Raw genomic sequence first — 17,814 nt, 5'->3', positions numbered from 1 at the left:
CAACCGCACCCCCCAGACAATAGCAAATGTAGACGCATGTTATGAAATGTATTTTCTCATAGTCGAATAAATTTTATAAGCCAAAAGGAACGTCGAATTGTGATTGCGGAAGAATTAGCGCCAGTGAAGAAAAATGCTTCACTTCGAATCACACAGGCTCAACTTGAAGCACTGGAGTGGGTACGTACATCAATCAGTTCATTGGTTGAAAGAAAACCGGCAAGATGATGAATTAAATGGAACAAAATTACTGTGACCGAACAAATCTATAATGGTCAATGGTGCTGATTTCAGCTCGCAAATTTAAAACTAATGAATTCTTCGAAGCAGCGCGAACTTTTGTATGCCGAAAACCTCAGGATAACATCCCCTATATTTTGAGCAAAATCTGAGTCACTGATATCATTACGGTTCGTCGAGGGGGGCCAAATAGTGACAAACATTGAGAAAATATGGCTGCCCGAACAAGCCGTTACCTACATTTGGGTGCATGCACATTGCGGCTACAGAGTTAATATTTACCTTTAAAAAATTAAGGAAATAAAGTTATTTGAAGTTTTTCAGACTAGAAGGCAACCAACGAGCACAACCACACGAAACAGTCAACGAAGAAGCAGTACCACTGCCGCTCGATAAAAAACACTGTTTGGTTTAGCGGCTTTTACAGAACGCCGCATAGTGGCCAACAATGCCGAATATGCACAGTATCAAAGTGGCGTGAAAGACATATACCAAACTAACCGCGAAAAACAGCGCTCATACACAACGACACCATAACAGTGTCTGTCGTAAAATCGTCTTTTTGTGCGCTAATCTTCCAATATTTTTTTTTCTTCTCCTTTAGCACTGCTTTTCGACACTGTCAAATAAGATTTGGAATCACGCTTGCTTTGTTAGCAACAATACCACACCGCGGGTTGGCGTGGTTATATATGTTTAAATGATTAATAATAATAGTACCACCTTGTACACTAACAGTTGCATACCACACTACGCACTCTAGGCAACGGCGTGTTGCAGATGCCTTACTCTTATTATAACATATACGCTAATGGCACATCGTTGCTTGCCAACACACAACCATGCAAGACAAAACGCCACAAAACGCTATTGGGTCGTGTCTCAGTGCGTCCAAGGCAATTCCCTTACTTAAAAGAGAAAAATCATTGCTTTTGTACAACTTTCTCACTTAGTTTTCTGAAAACTTTTCTGTGTCAAGTGCGCGCAGCCACATTCCTGCAATAAGTGCAGTTGACCCAGAAAAGTTTTTCGTAAACATTGCACTTTTAAAGGTATATTTTTTTTTACCGAGAACTGGATAACACTGGCGGCAAATGTATTTTAGGCTAAACTTTAAAAGGCAGGAACATACGTGCCTGCAGCAGTTTAGATTTCATCGGGAGAGCATACCTTTTTTTCTTTCTTTTTTTTCAATTTTCGTTTATTATCAACAGCTCAGATTGGCACGCCGAATATTGCTCTCAGTAGAACCTAATAACGAACTCTTCAAAATTTTGCCGCCATTTCGTTTAGAGCGATAGGCAGATAACTTGAAGGCGTACGTTTTGAGAACTTTGGGTGCCAGAAAGCAGTTCCGAATGCTCCGGTCAGTGCGACGATAGCGAGCATTTGCGCTCGGTTAAGCTGGCGCCGATAAATTCGTGCTCAGTGTGGCCTTGAACAAGGCTTCAGTTGTATAGAAAGGGAGTTTCGTAAGGGCCACTTAATTATTTAAGAGCCGCCTTCAAGTTCCCTGCTGCCAAGCTGGCTTAAGGGAACTAGGCCTCAAGGTCGCTTTTGCAAACTGGCGCACTAAAGTATACGGTCACCACACTGCATACAAATGAGGCCGTTAATAACGCGGACAAAGCCGTGATACGAACGAAAATGACGTCAAAGTTTAGCTTTGCTTTTTTGGCAATGCGGTGCTTTCTCATATCGCCAGCTTTACGATGCTGTTAAACGTGACGTCTACTGCTAGTTAACAGTCAAATCAAGCAGCGCATGAACGTTATATTATAACACACGAGGTTTGTTATACTGCTTGCTGTAATTTTCATAATTACCTCATTTATGTAATCACAGGAGGCCCGCCTGTCAGTTATTCCTAAACTCTGGCACCTCCTGCTGTAATGTGTGTTCCGACTATGTGTTGATAACCCCCACTAAGCCTTTTTGAAGTAAACTCCACAATGTGCGGCCGCTGAGGCTCGGGATTCGATCCGTCCACCTCGTACTGCAAGGCAGTGTAATAGCTGACAAGTAAGCCCCCCCCCCCCCCCCCCCCCCGCCTTATGAACCTACGTCTGTCGAATACCTTCGTCAGTCGGTCGTGGTATAACCGACGAAGTAACCTTGAGGAGTAGCCCCTAAAGCCAGCTCAGACACGGCCGCGTGACGACAGGCCGAATGAAGCGGTGGCGCTTACTTTGAAACATGGGAGTAGAGCTGTTTGGAAGGTTGACGGGCCATGATCTTCTCCGGACTGGTCACCTTGGCATCGAACACCAGGCTCTGCACAAGGTCCTTGTCACCTGCGCAGTGTCGCGGTGCGCGCCGAATGATGGTCGCTGTTGCTGGAGAATACACCGCCGCAGTTAGAGAATGAAAACGTGTAAAGACGAGCTTAAAGAGGCGCTAAAGAGCATCAACAAAAAGCGTTCGTTCGATAATTTACTAGCAATCATTTGGCGGGGAAAGGTCGTTTGTAACTGGGGAACGTGAAGGCTAAACTCTCGTTTATTATTTTTTATTGCGATAGCAATTATATGGACACTCAAAAGCAGATTTCTGCCGTCGGCGTCGCCGTCGCCGTCGCCGTGAGGTTCCGTATGACGTCATTTGGAGATGAAATCGTCGCCGCGCGCCGAACGCTGTATGTGCGAGTGAAAGGGTGCGAGGGGCGCGTCTTTCACGGGGAGTGAACGCACGGCGGAGAACAAAAGCGCGTTCTGCGCCGTGCTCGCTTAAGGGCTGCAGAAGTAGGCGTCTCTTTTCTCCTTTACAATCACCATATATGTAGAGCAATCGCGCCTTCTTCAGACGCGCGAGAGGCCGTGGGGGAGGGGGAGGGAAGGGAGGCGACGTTTAGCTGCGGCACCAAGTGCCTATTTATATCAGAGGCTCCAGCAACAGTCACCAACGCCGCACGCATTTTGAGCTAACGCGGGCAAAACGCCGATGGCGTCGACAACAGTTCTGCGTGTTGTTGCTACCTGATGAAAACTGAAGACGACGAAGAGGAGAGAACGCGTGAGAAAAAGGCTCGCGCTAGCGCCATCTTTGAGCAGTCGGTTCAATAAACCGCTACCGGCGGACGCGCAGTCGCTTCGTTCCTTACATTTATGGTGCCGTGAAACCCGGGAGACGACTGGCGTCCTGCACCGACGATGGATCGACTGCGACGCAGCAGAGGCGTACTTCGAGCCGCTGCTACAAGGCTCATCTCGTCCGCTACCGAAGCGCTACAAGCCGAGCATCCTTCGCCATCCGACCTGCAAGTTATTCTGGATGACCTGCAGGACAAGGACTCGGCACTAGCAGCGCTCAACGAGATGATTGCCGACCTCATGGACGATGGTGACGAGTATGAGGCGGAAGCCACCGTCGCTCTGGAGTACCACGACAAGATCCGCAACACCATGAGCCGGGTCCGCTTCATTCTGAATTCTGCTGCAAGAGCCGGAGACAGCGCCACACAGAGCGTTCTGAGCGACACCGCCACCCAAGGCGTCTCCACTCAAGCAAGTTCCCGAGCACCGTTACACCGAGTTGCCCTACCGAAACTACAGGTACCCGTTTTCTCCGGTGAACTTCGCGAGTGGCAGGGCTTCTGGGAACATTTCGAGGCCACGATCCATAACAACCGCGAGCTGTCCGACATCGAGAAATTTTCGTACTTAAGATCATACTTAACCGGAACAGCGAAGCGTGCAATCGAAGGTGTGCGTCTGGCGGAAGCGAACTACGCTGTAGCAGTGAAATTGCTCCAAGAGAGGTTCGGCCGTCATACCGCCCTCGTTGACGACCACATCGACTGTTTACTTGCCATTGCGCCCATTGATCGCTCTTCTCAAGTATCGCAGCTGCGGGAACTCTACGAAGAGGTGCACTTTCGTACAAGCTGCCTCGACAGCCTCGGCGTTCCAGCGTCAGAATACGCGGTCATCCTTCATCGCGTTCTTATGCGATCGCTTCCCGAAGATATCGCTATTCTCTACCGTCAACGCATGAAGGAGACTGAGCCCGATGACGGGGCTACTCCGAGGTCGCGGCAAGAGGAGGTGAGAAAGGTCATGAAGTTCCTGCAGGTGCAAGTCGAGAGCAGAGAAGAGAGCCACGCCTCCCGTTCAAGGTGCCTACCGAAAACTACCTCCGCGGGACAAGGGCGGTGCCGACCTTGTCTACCACCGCCGGTACCGTCAGCATTAGCCTTGGCCGCAGGATCAGCATCGAACGAGCATCCCTGCTGTGTACTGTGTGATGACCGTGACCACACCATAAAGGACTGCCACGCCACTTTGTCAGCCCACGAGATCAGACGCCGGCTTGCTGGAAAGAACTGTTGTTTTAAATGTGGCAGAGAGGGCCATGTAGCACGAATGTGCCGCAACGCCGCGTGGATCAAGTGCAAGTTATGCTCGAAACGTCACCTTTCCGTACTTTGCGCCATATGGAACCAAGATCGCAACTACCCGTCTCCGGAGAGCAGGGATCCACTTGTCCACCATGATCCAACGAAAAGTGTCAAGCCGCCAGTGACAAGTGCTCCAGCTAGTAGTGATATGTCTGCACCTGTCTTGATGCAAACGGCCACAGTTTGGGCGTCCGGAAAACACAATTCCGTGTTAGTTCGACTACTGCTTGACACCGGCAGCCAGAGAACCTTTATTCGACGCGACCTGTCCAAAAGGCTCGACCTGCCTTCCCTCGGGACAGAAGACCTCTCTCTCTGGACGTTTGGCACTTCTAAGTGTTCCCGCCCTTACAGCTGTCGAAGTGTCAAGCTCGAACTTCATAGTCGGTTCGACTCACGTAGCGTCACCGTAGATGCGTTGGAGGTACCGGAAGTCTGCACCGTGAAGACTCCAGCCATCGGACCAGATCTCCTCGCACAGTTGCGTGAACGCAAGATGTTTGTCGCAGATGATAATCGACTGGGCGATCGGCCGATACCGACAATCAGTGTCCTTATAGGATCAGATTGCTATTGGCGCATAGTGACCGGAAGAATAGAACGTCTACGCAGCGATCTATGCGCGGTTGAGACGGTCTTCGGTTGGCTAGTGCAAGGCGTCTACCCAGTAAGGCCCGCCAATGCCTTGCCTAATTGGAACTGCAGCGCATCTGCCCTATTCCTTGCGTGTGAGCGGAATGGGCAAGCCGAACCTGACATTGCTGACCCGACGGAGATGTGGCGACTCGATGCAATAGGGATAACCGACCCTCAGGATACCGCTGGAGTTTGTGACCAAACGGCAATGACTCAGTTCACACAGTACGTGCACAAGGAAGCTGGACGTTACGTGGTTCCTCTGATGATAAGGCACCAGGGAAGACTGACTAGCACCAATCGAAGTGTCGCCGAAAACCGGCTCAGACGCCAGCTTCAGCGCTTCGACGGACAACAGGAGCTACTCCAGGAGTATGACCGCACCATCAGTGAGTACTTCAAAGAAGGTCACGCCGAACGTGTCGACACCTCTCGAGAACCCGAAGCGACGGTTTACTACCTTCCGCACCATGCAGTCATCCGTCGGGAAGCTATCACTACGAAGATACGCGTAGTGTTTGACGCCTCTTCCCATGAACGGGGCGAGTCATCGCTCAACGATATCTTGGACAAAGGGGTGAAACTTGGTGCCGAGCTCTTGCAACTGCTTGTACAGTTCAGGATGAACCCAATTATCCTGACAGCGGACATCCGGAAGGCTTTCCTTCAAATTTCAATCCGACCTGAAGACCGCGACGCTCTCCGCTTTCTATGGGTTGACCGACTGCCCGGCGACGAGGGGAAAATACCTTCCATCGTCGAATGGCGAATGACTCGTGTGCCCTTCGGAGCGTCGTCTAGCCCTTTCCTTCTATCTGCTACTTTGCAGCATCACTTCGAAATGTGGAAAAGGGCTCAGCCAATAATAGCTACACGCCTAAAGACATCATTCTACGTGGACGACCTCGTCATAGGAGCTTCCACTGAAGAAGAGGCCCTCGAAATCTACCGTGCTGCATTAGCCATCTTAGCAGATGCAAGTATGGAGTTGAGAAAGTGGTGCTCCAACTCCAGCGTTCTTTGCCATCAATTCCTGAAGGACAACACTTCTCTCGACACCATTGGAGAAGCCAAAGCAACAACAAAGCTGCTTGGCTTAGTATGGGACCGCGAAGCTGACGATATCGTGCTTACCACCAAAGCCGTTTCCGAGTATGTCGCTGCGCACTCAGCCACGAAACGCACCATTCTGCAGTCATTCGCAAGAATCTATGATCCTTTAGGTCTTATGGCTCCGTTCATCATTCGAGCGAAATTATTGTTCCAGCAGCTGTGGCGTAGGAACTCACCGTGGGATGAGCCATTACCGGAAGACGTCGAGAAACAGTGGGAAGGCTGGACATCCGAACTACCAACGCTCTCCTCGCTGCGAATTCCACGCTGCGTCATCTGTCACAATCCGCGACAGATTTCACCGTTTGAACTTCACCTGTTCTGCGATGCAAGCCCACTGGCATACGGCGTAGCCGTCTACATGCGCTACGAGATCAGAGGAGGAACAGTTAAGGTTCAGCTGCTCATGAGCAAGTGCAGGGTCGCACCGCTGAAGACTACCTCGCTGCCACGCCTAGAGCTGCTTGCGTGCCTGTTGGCTGCCAGGCTTTGGAACTACCTCCGAGGAATTCCAGAGACATCCAGCTGTCAGGGCGTGTTTTGGAGCGACTCATCGATAGCCCTACACTGGATTGCTGCTGACGCGAGACGTTGGGAGACTTTCGTGAGAAACCGTGTTCTCGAAATCCAACGCTTGACTTCGGGGTATTCTTGGAGGCACTGTGCAGGCACCGACAACCCAGCAGATTTGCTCACGCGTGGAGTAGCAGCCCAGTTATTGACGCGCAAGTTTTGCTGGTGGACCGGTCCTACGTGGTTGTCACAGCCCCATTTGCAATGGCCTGCGAATATTTGTTCTGCTCCTTCACCGGAGGCCCTTTCTAGCGAGACCAGTGAAGAGATATCCGCTTGCCCCACCGCAGTAGTGGTACTCTCGTCGCCCCCACACGAGCCATTGCTTGAGGTTGCAAGCTTTGGACGCCTCTCCCGATTACTGCGAGTAACGGCTTGGATCATGCGGTTTCGTCGGAACGCTTCGCAGAACATGCCATCTTGTACCGGACCACTTACGGCGTCAGAGTTGCACCAGGCGGAGATGTATTGGTTGAGGCATGTCCAACACTCCGCATTCGCAATCGAAGTCAAGGCCTTGGAGGAAGAACAACGAGTTCCCAACACCTCCAGTGTGCTGACGCTACAGCCGTTTCTCGACCGTGACAGACTACTTCGTGTAGGAGGCCGACTGCAGCAGCTTAACGACCGAGAGGAATTGAAGCATCCGATCTTGCTTCCTTCAGATCACCGGTTCACCGACCTCTTGGTTGATGCAACACACGTAAGGCTCCTACATGGAGGAGTTCAGCTCACCCTCCTGGACCTTCGGGAACGCTTTTGGATCCTCAAGGGGCGTCGCACAGTGAAGCGCGTTCTGAAAGCGTGCTTAGCATGCCGCCGACGGCGCCTACTTCCCGAAGCTGCCCCTGTAGCACCCTTGCCAAGGGAAAGAATTAGTGAAGCAACACCGTTTGAAGTGGTGGGAATTGACTTCTGCGGGCCACTCTATTGTCGTGCTGAATTACCATCCACTGTAAAAGTGTACATCGTTGTTTTTTCTTGTGCTGTGACGAGGGCAGTACACCTGGAGCTCACCACAGATATGACAGCGCAAGCATTTTTGCTAGCCTTCAGACGCTTTGCAGCACGACGTGGAATTCCTGCTATCGTGCACTCTGACAACGCGAAAACATTCCGCTGCAGCGCCAAGCATTTGTGCTCCCCTGTCAAAGACAACGTTCAAGACTATGCCAGCTCTCACCGAATCCAATGGCGCTTTATTGCTGAATGTGCGCCGTGGTGGGGAGGCTTCTGGGAGCGTGTAATCCGCACAATTAAGGATGCACTGAAGCGTTGCCTGGGACGGAGCAGCTTGAGCTACAACGAGCTACTCACCGTGCTTGCTGAAGTTGAGGCGGCAGTTAACTGCCGTCCGCTCACCTACTTGGAGGATGACGTCACATCCGCAGAAGTTTTGACGCCCTCACACTTCTTAGTCGGCAAGCGTCTCGTCACTTTGCCAACAGAACAAGAAAACCCCGCTCTTATTGCTGACGCGCCTGACCTTCGACGACGAGCTCGGCATCGGGAACAGCTGCTTCGCAGGCTTTGGAAGCAGTGGAAGAAGGAATACCTTCTTTTCCTGCGCTCTGCTCACCACAGCAAGCCTGTGCCGTCATCGAACTTAAAGCCCGACGATCTTGTCGTCGTCGAGGACATAAACACTCCGCCTATGGCATGGAAGATGGGCCGCGTCGTTAAGGCGTTTCAAGGAAGAGACGGTATTGCGCGGTCCTTCCTGATACTACTATCGAACGGCCAGCAAGTGCGACGTCCCATACAGCGGCTTTACCTCCTGGAGGCGCACACGTGCAGCGCGGCCGCGGGAGTGTGATGAAAACTGAAGACGACGAAGAGGAGAGAACGCGTGAGAAAAAGGCTCGCGCTAGCGCCATCTTTGAGCAGTCGGTTCAATAAACCGCTACCGGCGGACGCGCAGTCGCTTCGTTCCTTACACTACCAAAGCCGCTCACCTTACTTCGTATGACATTGCTGTGTTGCTATCGCATTCATTGCTTCGCCCTTAGGGCGAAACTGTGACATTTTTTAATACGCGTTGGCAACGCAAGCGCTAGTATACTTCTGTAGTGTCACGGATTTCTATATATCTTCCAGTATTTGGACCTTTTGTGGAAACATGACAAAAAGTTCTCGAATCATATTAGATTGAGCCTTTAGTTCCTTTAAAATACGAGGTAGCCTTTTAGTCAAAGTAAAATTAGCTAGATCCGAGGACATTTAGTTTAGCCCTGAGGTCGTGGAAAACTGATGCGATCACACCCGGTTGGCCTTGCCAGCAGTCTTTTGTTTTCTGTCTTTTTGTCGTCTTTCATCAATTTTTTTAGGTGGCGGGGGGGGGGGGGGGGGCACTGCCATGACGTGGTAAGAGTGACTGTTTTTCCGCTGCCTGAGGGTAGTTTACTTATACAACTTCCAATTCAACTGTAGTGCCCTCTAAATTGAACTGAGGTGTTTAACTTACCCTGAGCAGTTAGTTATGAAGAACGCCATGTGGGGGATTGAAGATGACTTTTCGACTACTTGGTTTCTTTTTTCGTTCACGTTTTTCGAATATCGCCGCGATTTCCCTTCCATGTGTCCCCACAGAGAAATGTGAAGCTGAGTAATAAATTAGTTCGTTACTCTTCTGAAATTGCGAATGCATCACTGTTGCCACGAGTGCAGATACGGTACGCGAGAAAAGTTTGCCTAGAAGACGCGGGTCGAGACGGCATCTTGAAATTCTCGCACCAGTTTCTCGTGGCATCATAGATTTTCGTAGACTCCACTCGATGAACGACTACTCGCCTGTTCACTGATAAGGAAGGGCTACGCTATACGCTCGAAAATGCGCAGTACCTCAACGTTGACAACTTCTGCGAACTAGTTGTGCACGTGAAATGCATCCAAATATTTTGGAAAGCCATGAAACACGCGAAAGCACCTTGAAATCGTTCACCCCACATCGACTTGTCGTCGTTGCGTCTAGCGCGCGAAATGCAAGAAGGGTTCAATGTAGACATATTTTGTCAGAAAGTTGAAGCGCCGGCTTTCGAAAAAAAAAAGAGGACGCTAAGCATCGCCTTCAAGAGTGGAACGTGGCAGCGTTATCGCCCTCCCCCCCCCCCCCCCCCCGCATTTTTTTATGAGTAGGCTTCACTGAAATATAAAATGTGGGAAAGCCAGCTTACAAAGACCAAGCTTACACAGTTCCCCTTAAAGTCGGCTTCACTTTTAAACACAAATGCAATGCTCGGAAGACATGTTTCCAGGGGCAATATAAGCCGTCTTGTATGAAAAGATGAAGGCCCTAGGACATTTTATGAATTTAATAATTGTTTGCTGTTGCCCTGAGGCGCGCGCCTGTCCGAAACGCATTAGGCAGGCTAAGTCTTAGTTTGACCTTGGCTGAGCTTGAAGGTCAGATTTACGGAACCAGGCATTTTGTGGGTTTGTAACTGGAGTAGTAGAGCTGTCGCTCTAATAAATTAGAACGGAGTCTTGAATAAAACACTGCCCTGGTCTGAACTTATTAGTGATGTTCTTTAGCGTCCACTTTATTTCGGGCTCTGCAGTATGCGTATGCTTTTGTTGTTGTTTTCGTGAACTGCCCTACTTACAGACCATGGTGTTGTAGAACTGCCTTTTAGAGTCCGGCTTCCACTTGTAGCGTTCTGATGTTTCGGAGGGTTCTTTCATGACGCGCTCGAGAAAATCTTTGATTATCGTTTCGGGCGTGTCGTACGTGCTGTGGATGTCCACGCAGTATTCCCTGAAACGCAAGATAGTTGCTTAAGGAGAGCACACAGAGGAGGCCACGCATCGACACCATTAGAATTGTATGTTTGAATTCCACGCAAGAGTAAAAAAAAAAAAAAAAAATACCAGTCGGGATGAACCCTCCAGTTTTCTCCTTCGAAGTACTTCCTCCCTGCAAAGAACCGAAAGTGAAAGTTTAAACTTATATTCGTGTCAACGGCAAATACCAGTCACGTGATAACTAAAAACAAAAAGAAAGACTGATGGTACTCATAGTAGTGACATTTTTATTTGCACTATAAAAGGACATTGGCGCACCAGTACGGCGCTGGCAACTCCTTGTATCATAAACGGGAAGTGATGTACAGTTGTACTACTATAGGCTCCGTACAGTCGAGTTTGCGGCTGCTCTGGCGCCATCTGGCGCAGCGACGCAACAGTGTTGGGAAGTGAGCGCCGCAGCTCGGCCGGCTCGATGAGTATTCTTTCCCGCGCGCTACATTTCGTCTCGGCCACGGTTGAAGCCGTTTTGCTTTGTTCACCTGCCTCCTTATTTTTTTTTTATACGTCTTGCGACAGTGCAATGGCATGCGCTTCATCGGCAAGCGTCGGAGGTGAAAAAAAAAAAAAGGCAAGTGGAACCGGTGATACTGCTGCGTAAAGGGCTGTCACAACCACGAAGGCCAGCCGGGGATAAAGTTGTACAGGTTTCCTGGCAAATCTTATGAGATCGAACGGCGAAAGAAATGGATCACAACTTAGATGAGAGTAAAGTAATTCAGATTTTTTTTATATTTTTGTGAGAAGGTTTTGTTCTGTAAAGCGTGCTACACATGCGCGTTTCACAGCTCGTTGTGCGAAGCGAGCGGCCATGGCCAGCTGCTGAACATTTAAAAGAAATTTGTCATGACTTTGCTGATTTGACGACTGCTTGCCGTTGTCTTAGCATTCGGTATGATCAGCATAGCACTGGCATGTGCGATGAGCAATATTTTATGCCAAGGAAGCCTATTTTGTGCTGGCGAGCACGAATTCGACGATGCTCGTTTCGGCCGCTGGCGCTTGAGAGGCGCGGTTTCACATGGTGCGATTTTTCTTGTGATATACATTTGCGGTGTATCATTGTAAAAGCAAAGCGCGTATGCAAGGAAAGGAATTCGCAAGCGAAATCGTATCTTGTGAAAGGGGCCTAATGAGCCTCGATCATTGTACATGATGAAAAACGAACATTCGCGTCATGTAAATTAAGATCGCCTAGTTAATAAATCTCGTTTATCAGCGCAGCAGGTGGCTCCGACTGGGTCCCAAACGAGTCAACGAGGATAGCATGCTCACTGCCACACGATCCAACAATCCAAATCGTTTAGCTCACTCGACATGACTGTGCTGACGACAGCCTACGAGTGAGCGTGTAGCTGCACGTAGTCCAGATCGAGCTGTATGACAATCTAAAGTAACAGTGTGACAGGGGCATCAAATGATAGGCCGCGGCGTACAACGCGCCGGAGCGAAATGAGGCATGCATTGCCAACAGTGAGGCGTCGATTAAAAATCGGTCAACTACAACGTTTTAAGGGTGCCAGTTTAGTGACTTCAATTTTAGTATAACAGTAAGCTTTACTCATGTGAAGGATGACGTCGTATACTTGCTTTCCCTGTTGCGAACGGCACTTCGCGCGAACGTCCACGCCGTCCACTTCTTTCACACAAGCAACGTGCGAAGCAGCGTAGAGCTTGTCTCCGCTGGTTAACGCTGCACCGTGAAAGTAATCGTCTATTCCTTTAATAGGCCTGAACCCCGCAAAAACTATTTGTGCCATCACAGAGGGCCACGCTTGTACTTTCACGTACACACACGCACAAAAAAAAAAGAAGGAGGATCGCGGATATACGTGCGGCTTTCCGAGGCGTGTATACGTAGTTCCGAAATCTCGCTGTCTTCCCCCCTTCCCAGTTTCGCGCCGCCCGCCACATGCGACGCTGAGCATCGCGCCACCGCTGTTGCGCAGCAGCGCCGCCTGTTGACTGTACGGAGCCTATACATCTATGCACATGGCTTGTGTAGAAAAGGCTGGCTTATTGCATTTAATGCACACACAATGGCTTCGCAACGTAACTGTCAACGCTGCCCAACAGCATTACAATATAGCTCTCAAACGAACACTATTGATATAATGTGTACCGACAATACCACATAAAAAGAAAGTCAAATAAGGAACTCTTTCTTTATGTACACATTTCCACAACAGGATTGTGCGGTACGCATGTAGTTAATAATCTGATATGACAATGGAACACGAGTTGCACCGAGATCCTTACGCGATTCCCTGGTCAAGAGTGCTTAGCATGCAAGTTATCACACGGACATTCTCAGTGGTCGTATAGTGGCGTCACCGCTGAACATATGAGAAGCCGTCTGTTGTAATCTTAAGCTGCAGCTGGTGGTCAGCCTTTGAGAAAATGGCTTGCAAGGCAAATACAGGATGTCCTGAGAAACTGGTTTCCTCGTCGGGTCAACGTGGCTTCGATAAGGCTACAATCTCGTTTCAACATTGACCTCGCTACTATCGTCACCAGCCCTGTCGACCGCAGCATAGCCAGCGGGCGAGAAGGGAACGGAGGCGCTTGATTCGGAAACTGGCTACCGTATTCCAACAATCCTCAAATCAAAACTCTTCCTCCACTCCGAATAGTTGATCACAGCACCGCCCCTCGACCCCTCGATACGCAACTCGTCTCAAGAATTGCCGTGGATGATCATGAAGCGCAGTTACCACTTTTATCGAGGGGCGGCACTGTCATCCACTTTCATGAGTCGAGGTATATAGAGTGGGGGAACGCTCTAGAATACGGAGGTGCGTGAGGCCAAAGGATAACGCCAAGGAAACCATAGGAAAACTCAAATATCGTTTTTTAACTGTACCGCCGAAATGATTCAAGAAAGAGATTGAATTTGCAATAATCCTGTTATGCCTAATAAATAGCGATTCAGGTTGAACAAAAGTGAACTTGCCGACGGTGATAGCCGTAACATTACTAGTTGACCTGCCCAGATTTCGCCGAATAGCGAAAGACTGTGCTTGAAGGGTTGAAAAGTGGAGATCAGAGGCAAGATTAAGCCCTGCCTCGGATCTCGGTATCTTTTTTGAGGGCCGAAATCAAGTACGGGAAATCCAGGTGGTGCCCAACGTGGGAGGTGTTAATCACGGTAAAAAGAGCTGCGGAAACAGTAACACGTCCCAAAATGTTGAAAGTGATGTTTTTTTAAAAATTGGCTCTACAAACCTTGTATTGAAGTTCTTGCCATTAAGCTAATAATTAGGATCTTGTTTATTATTGTGCGACAGATTGTATAGAATTAAGGACATAAAAAGGACTCAGAACGCTTGTCCAGAAGGCTACTAACAACATACAGTAGGCTTCGAAGCTAGGCTCAGTTGGCATAGCATTGCACTGCACACCTGCTATCGCAAAACTGCAAGTTGCTTTTTGTTTTCGACTTTTAATTCCTTTTATTAAAATTATGATTATTGCATATAAAAATTTCTCCAGCTACTTCAGCCGTACAATAATAAAAAAAAATAGGCGAACCGCATGCATTTGTGGGAACCGGTTATAAGCGGAGCTTTGTTTGATGTCTGCTACAATACCCTTACTTCTCCTTACTGACTTCTAGATATGTAACTCAACAGTTCTCGCTTAATGCACGCTCTGACGTCACTTTCATCGCTTTACTTCTCCGTCCTAGCAGTAGGCGCTGGCCCTGTGACGCCCGTGCGTTGTTATCAGCCCTTGCTTGATCTGCGCTGCTTCAGATTACGTAAAACGACCGTGGAGAGAATGTCCGCGTGGTGTTGAGATATCACGCATGCTCGCGACACGGGCAACTTACAGTCCTCTTCCCTTGATTGAACCTGCACCTCGCCCAGGATTTCGGTGGAGCCGTACGGCTGCGGCACAGCTATACCGAACCTGAAACGAAAAAAACAAAAACAAATCAATCCCTTGCTGGCAAATTGCTAGGGTTGCGATTTCGAATAATTGTTGCGGAACAATTGACGGCTTAAATAAAATCTTCGTAAATAAATAGGTACATTTTCGGCGCTTAAATGCCACAGACCCGTAAGAACCTGAGTATCTCGAAGTTCGCGAGAATCGCCAAATTAAGGGGGGGGGGGGGGGGAGGGGGCATGGCGACGATAGATGACAAATAAAAAAAAGAAGGTGCGACTCTTTTTATTGTTTTTTCTGGGGGGGGGGGGGGGGAGGTACAACAACGTCAGTGATATATATGAATGACTGTCACTGCAGATAATATACATCCGGGTGCTTGTACTGTGACCGGGGACACCGCGTGCGCTCGAGTATAATTAAGGAACGCGTGCAATGTCCCATGACAGCTGCACCTTTCCACTCTAGATATAATTCATCGCAAAATACCACTGTATTCCGACGAAGCTAAGTCAAGGTAATCGCCTATTACGGAGCACATAGTAGACATTTGCCTCACGCGCACTCGGCAATGGAATACGTCTTGATATAAAGCGAACTCAGTTAGGCCTACAGTGCCTACACACAAATGGCTTGGATTTAAACCTGACTTCGGCTAGCTGCATAGCGCACAATGGCAATTGCGATGTGGCTGTGCTTGAGGCGCGCTATTTTTTTTTCAGTGCATGGGGACAGTTTTTTGGACGATCTATGGCCGTGTCCGTGTAATCGGGTGAATTGGTCGGAATTCAGGTATCTCCCGGACAAACCACAATAGTTGGCAGGTATGCAAACCTGATAAAATTTGGGGTAGTGGTTGCCGAACGAAACGGTTTCTCTGTCCCCATGTATTTAGATAGGAGATTGTAAGAAAAAAAAAAGTTCTGCTACGTGGACGCCTTCTTTCGCATGTCCGGGTACAAAGTGGCTATCTAGGCGCTTGTTTCGCAGGAGCTGGTTTAGGCTTGTTTTCCAATGAATGACTGGCTCATTTATACACCCACGAGTAGTTATTTTTTGTACTTGTTACTCGTGGATATCTTTTTTCATTTTGCGATATACACACAGAAGTTTCGTGCACATTTCCTTGTTCGTTAGTAGTGCGATTCATATTTTCATGTGACACAAAACGGCATACAAAGTTGTCACTTTTAGCTAGCCACAGATGATCGACGCACTTATTCAGTATATAGCGATTGGCCAGTTTTTCTTTTTTTTCTCTTGCCCATAATTTTGGGACAGCCGAACATTCAGTAGTCATATTTGTCGCACGGTAACGTTATAACATAAGATAATGACTACCACAAAAAGAAAAAAAAAAGAACTGTTCTTAACCCTTCATTAAATGTATCCAAACAAAGCGATTGCCCATTATATCTAAGGACAGTTTAGACACCCAACTTCATACGGAACGGGTAGCATCCTTTAATAAACTGGTTGAGGTAAAGAATTCCAACTGATATCGAGTAAGTTCGCTTCGAAGCGGCTATCGAAATATTCGCTCAGATTTCCTTGGTCACAACTAGGATGTATACAATGCCATTGATAAAACCTAGGTTTCAGTATGTATACCGAGAGGACGCTAGCGTCCTTTCGGTGTATATATCGGTATACTCACGAGAATGAGCTGTTCGGTACAGCACCGTACTGGTAATTGTGACGTCTCGTCACAACCCGTTTCTGCAAACAAGAGAAGAAGACATCATCATCATCATCATCATCATCATCATCATCATCATCATCCTCCCAATCATCATCGGCAGCAGCCTATTTTTATGTCCACTACAGGACGAAGGCCTCTCCCAGCTATCTCAAATAACCACTGTATAAGAAGGCGTGAGTGTGGACAAAAGCTCGAAAAGTACCTGCGGCAGGACCATAAGCACCTGCTGCCGGTGGGAGCCGATCCCACAACTTCCGAATAATGCCTGCGCTGTTCTATCGACTGAGCTATACGGCGGCGGATGTCTATATACCACTGCACTTCCACCGGTATTTCTGTATGCGTACAACGCATACCTTTGGGAGCGTTGACCTGCTCCACTCACGGCCATTGCGGAAGGATATGCTGAACATCATTTCAATCGCACGTGTTCACGTGCCTCTATGCCCGCCGGTGGCGCTGGCTGACACTCCCTCAAGTAGATCTAGCAAACGCATACAGGTATATTCTTGGTAGATACGGATTACACTTTAGCTGTGGAACAGCACTCTTGTAGTACGCTCGTTTCTTTTGTCCTTCGCCTTAGCGCTGAGTTTTGTTTGTTTCCGTGAACTTGAACCGCAGGCAAGGCTTCCAGCGTTTTATTTGGTTTCCTTTGTTTGTGTGATTCTTAAGCAAGTAATAATAATAAAAAAAGACATCAAATCGCCTCGGTTGCCATGATTAGTCGTGCTCAAAGTAACTGTGGTGGACAATTGCGGGGCGAACTCATGGGAACCGTTCCTTTATACCAGAGACAGTCTGACTATGTATATATATATATATATATATATATACATATTTTTCTGTGACGCATATACACTACGCGGCGTCTTACCATGTCGTCGAGGTGCACTCGCATAGGCAAAAACTCCATCCACCCTCTTCTGCCGTCAATCATGTTTTTACGAATCTGCAAAGCGAAAGCGATATTCACTAATGCAGCAACATAAAACCGCTTTTGCTGAAAAACTCGTTATCCAGTTATTCGATTAACCGGTTGTCCGAATTTGAAAATCGGATAACCGGAGTAACCGGTACTTCGGTTAATAGTATCCGGATATTCGATATCCGCTATTTGTGTTTGTGTACTTGTGCCGAAATTGCCCCTCTCTCTTGTATTCTTATATTTGTAGTTAGTTTTGCAACGGCTCGTGCAAACCGGATATCTGCTCTGGTTAATCTCCTTCACGTTCCTTTCTTAAACAGCAAATATTCGTGTCCGAATATTCGAATATCCGGCTAAGTGGTTATTTAAACCGGATATCCTGAATATCCGTTTCTCGAAATTCAGATAACCGGATAACCGTTCTTCGAGAGCGGATTCACTTCCCTCCGGTTAGACCGGACAGCCGGTTTGACGGATATTTGCAAGCACAAAATTATTCACCGTCCACGCGGTCAGACACCGTCCACGCGGACA

At 48.4% G+C, this 17,814-nt stretch overlaps 1 protein-coding gene across 7 annotated transcripts in view; it reads right to left on the bottom strand.

The window, feature by feature from the left end:
* Nucleotides 1–2,306: 2,306 nt before the first annotated feature.
* LOC119431658 (voltage-dependent calcium channel subunit alpha-2/delta-4-like) overlaps nt 2,307–17,814 on the bottom strand; it is a 236,642-nt gene continuing 221,134 nt past the window's right edge. For 2 of the 7 annotated variants that reach the window (XM_049657697.1, XM_049657698.1), the window contains exons 21-26: nt 17,230–17,304; nt 16,308–16,369; nt 14,592–14,671; nt 10,826–10,871; nt 10,561–10,712; nt 2,308–2,534 (exon numbers count right to left, since the gene is read on the bottom strand). In XM_049657697.1, coding sequence (XP_049513654.1) covers nt 2,425–2,534; nt 10,561–10,712; nt 10,826–10,871; nt 14,592–14,671; nt 16,308–16,369; nt 17,230–17,304 — 525 coding nt within the window. In that variant the 3' untranslated portion in view covers nt 2,308–2,424. Of the gene's footprint in view, nt 2,535–10,560; nt 10,713–10,825; nt 10,872–14,591; nt 14,672–16,307; nt 16,370–17,229; nt 17,305–17,814 lie in introns of all 7 variants that reach the window. The other 5 variants (XM_049657695.1, XM_049657696.1, XM_049657692.1 and 2 more) reach the window with 4 other exon arrangements.

The sequence above is a fragment of the Dermacentor silvarum genome, chromosome 10 (assembly GCF_013339745.2).
Source record: "Dermacentor silvarum isolate Dsil-2018 chromosome 10, BIME_Dsil_1.4, whole genome shotgun sequence".
In the NCBI taxonomy this organism is placed as follows: Eukaryota; Metazoa; Arthropoda; class Arachnida; order Ixodida; family Ixodidae; genus Dermacentor; species Dermacentor silvarum.
Note: the sequence above shows the minus strand (reverse complement) of the source record. Positions and strands in the feature narration are given on the sequence as shown.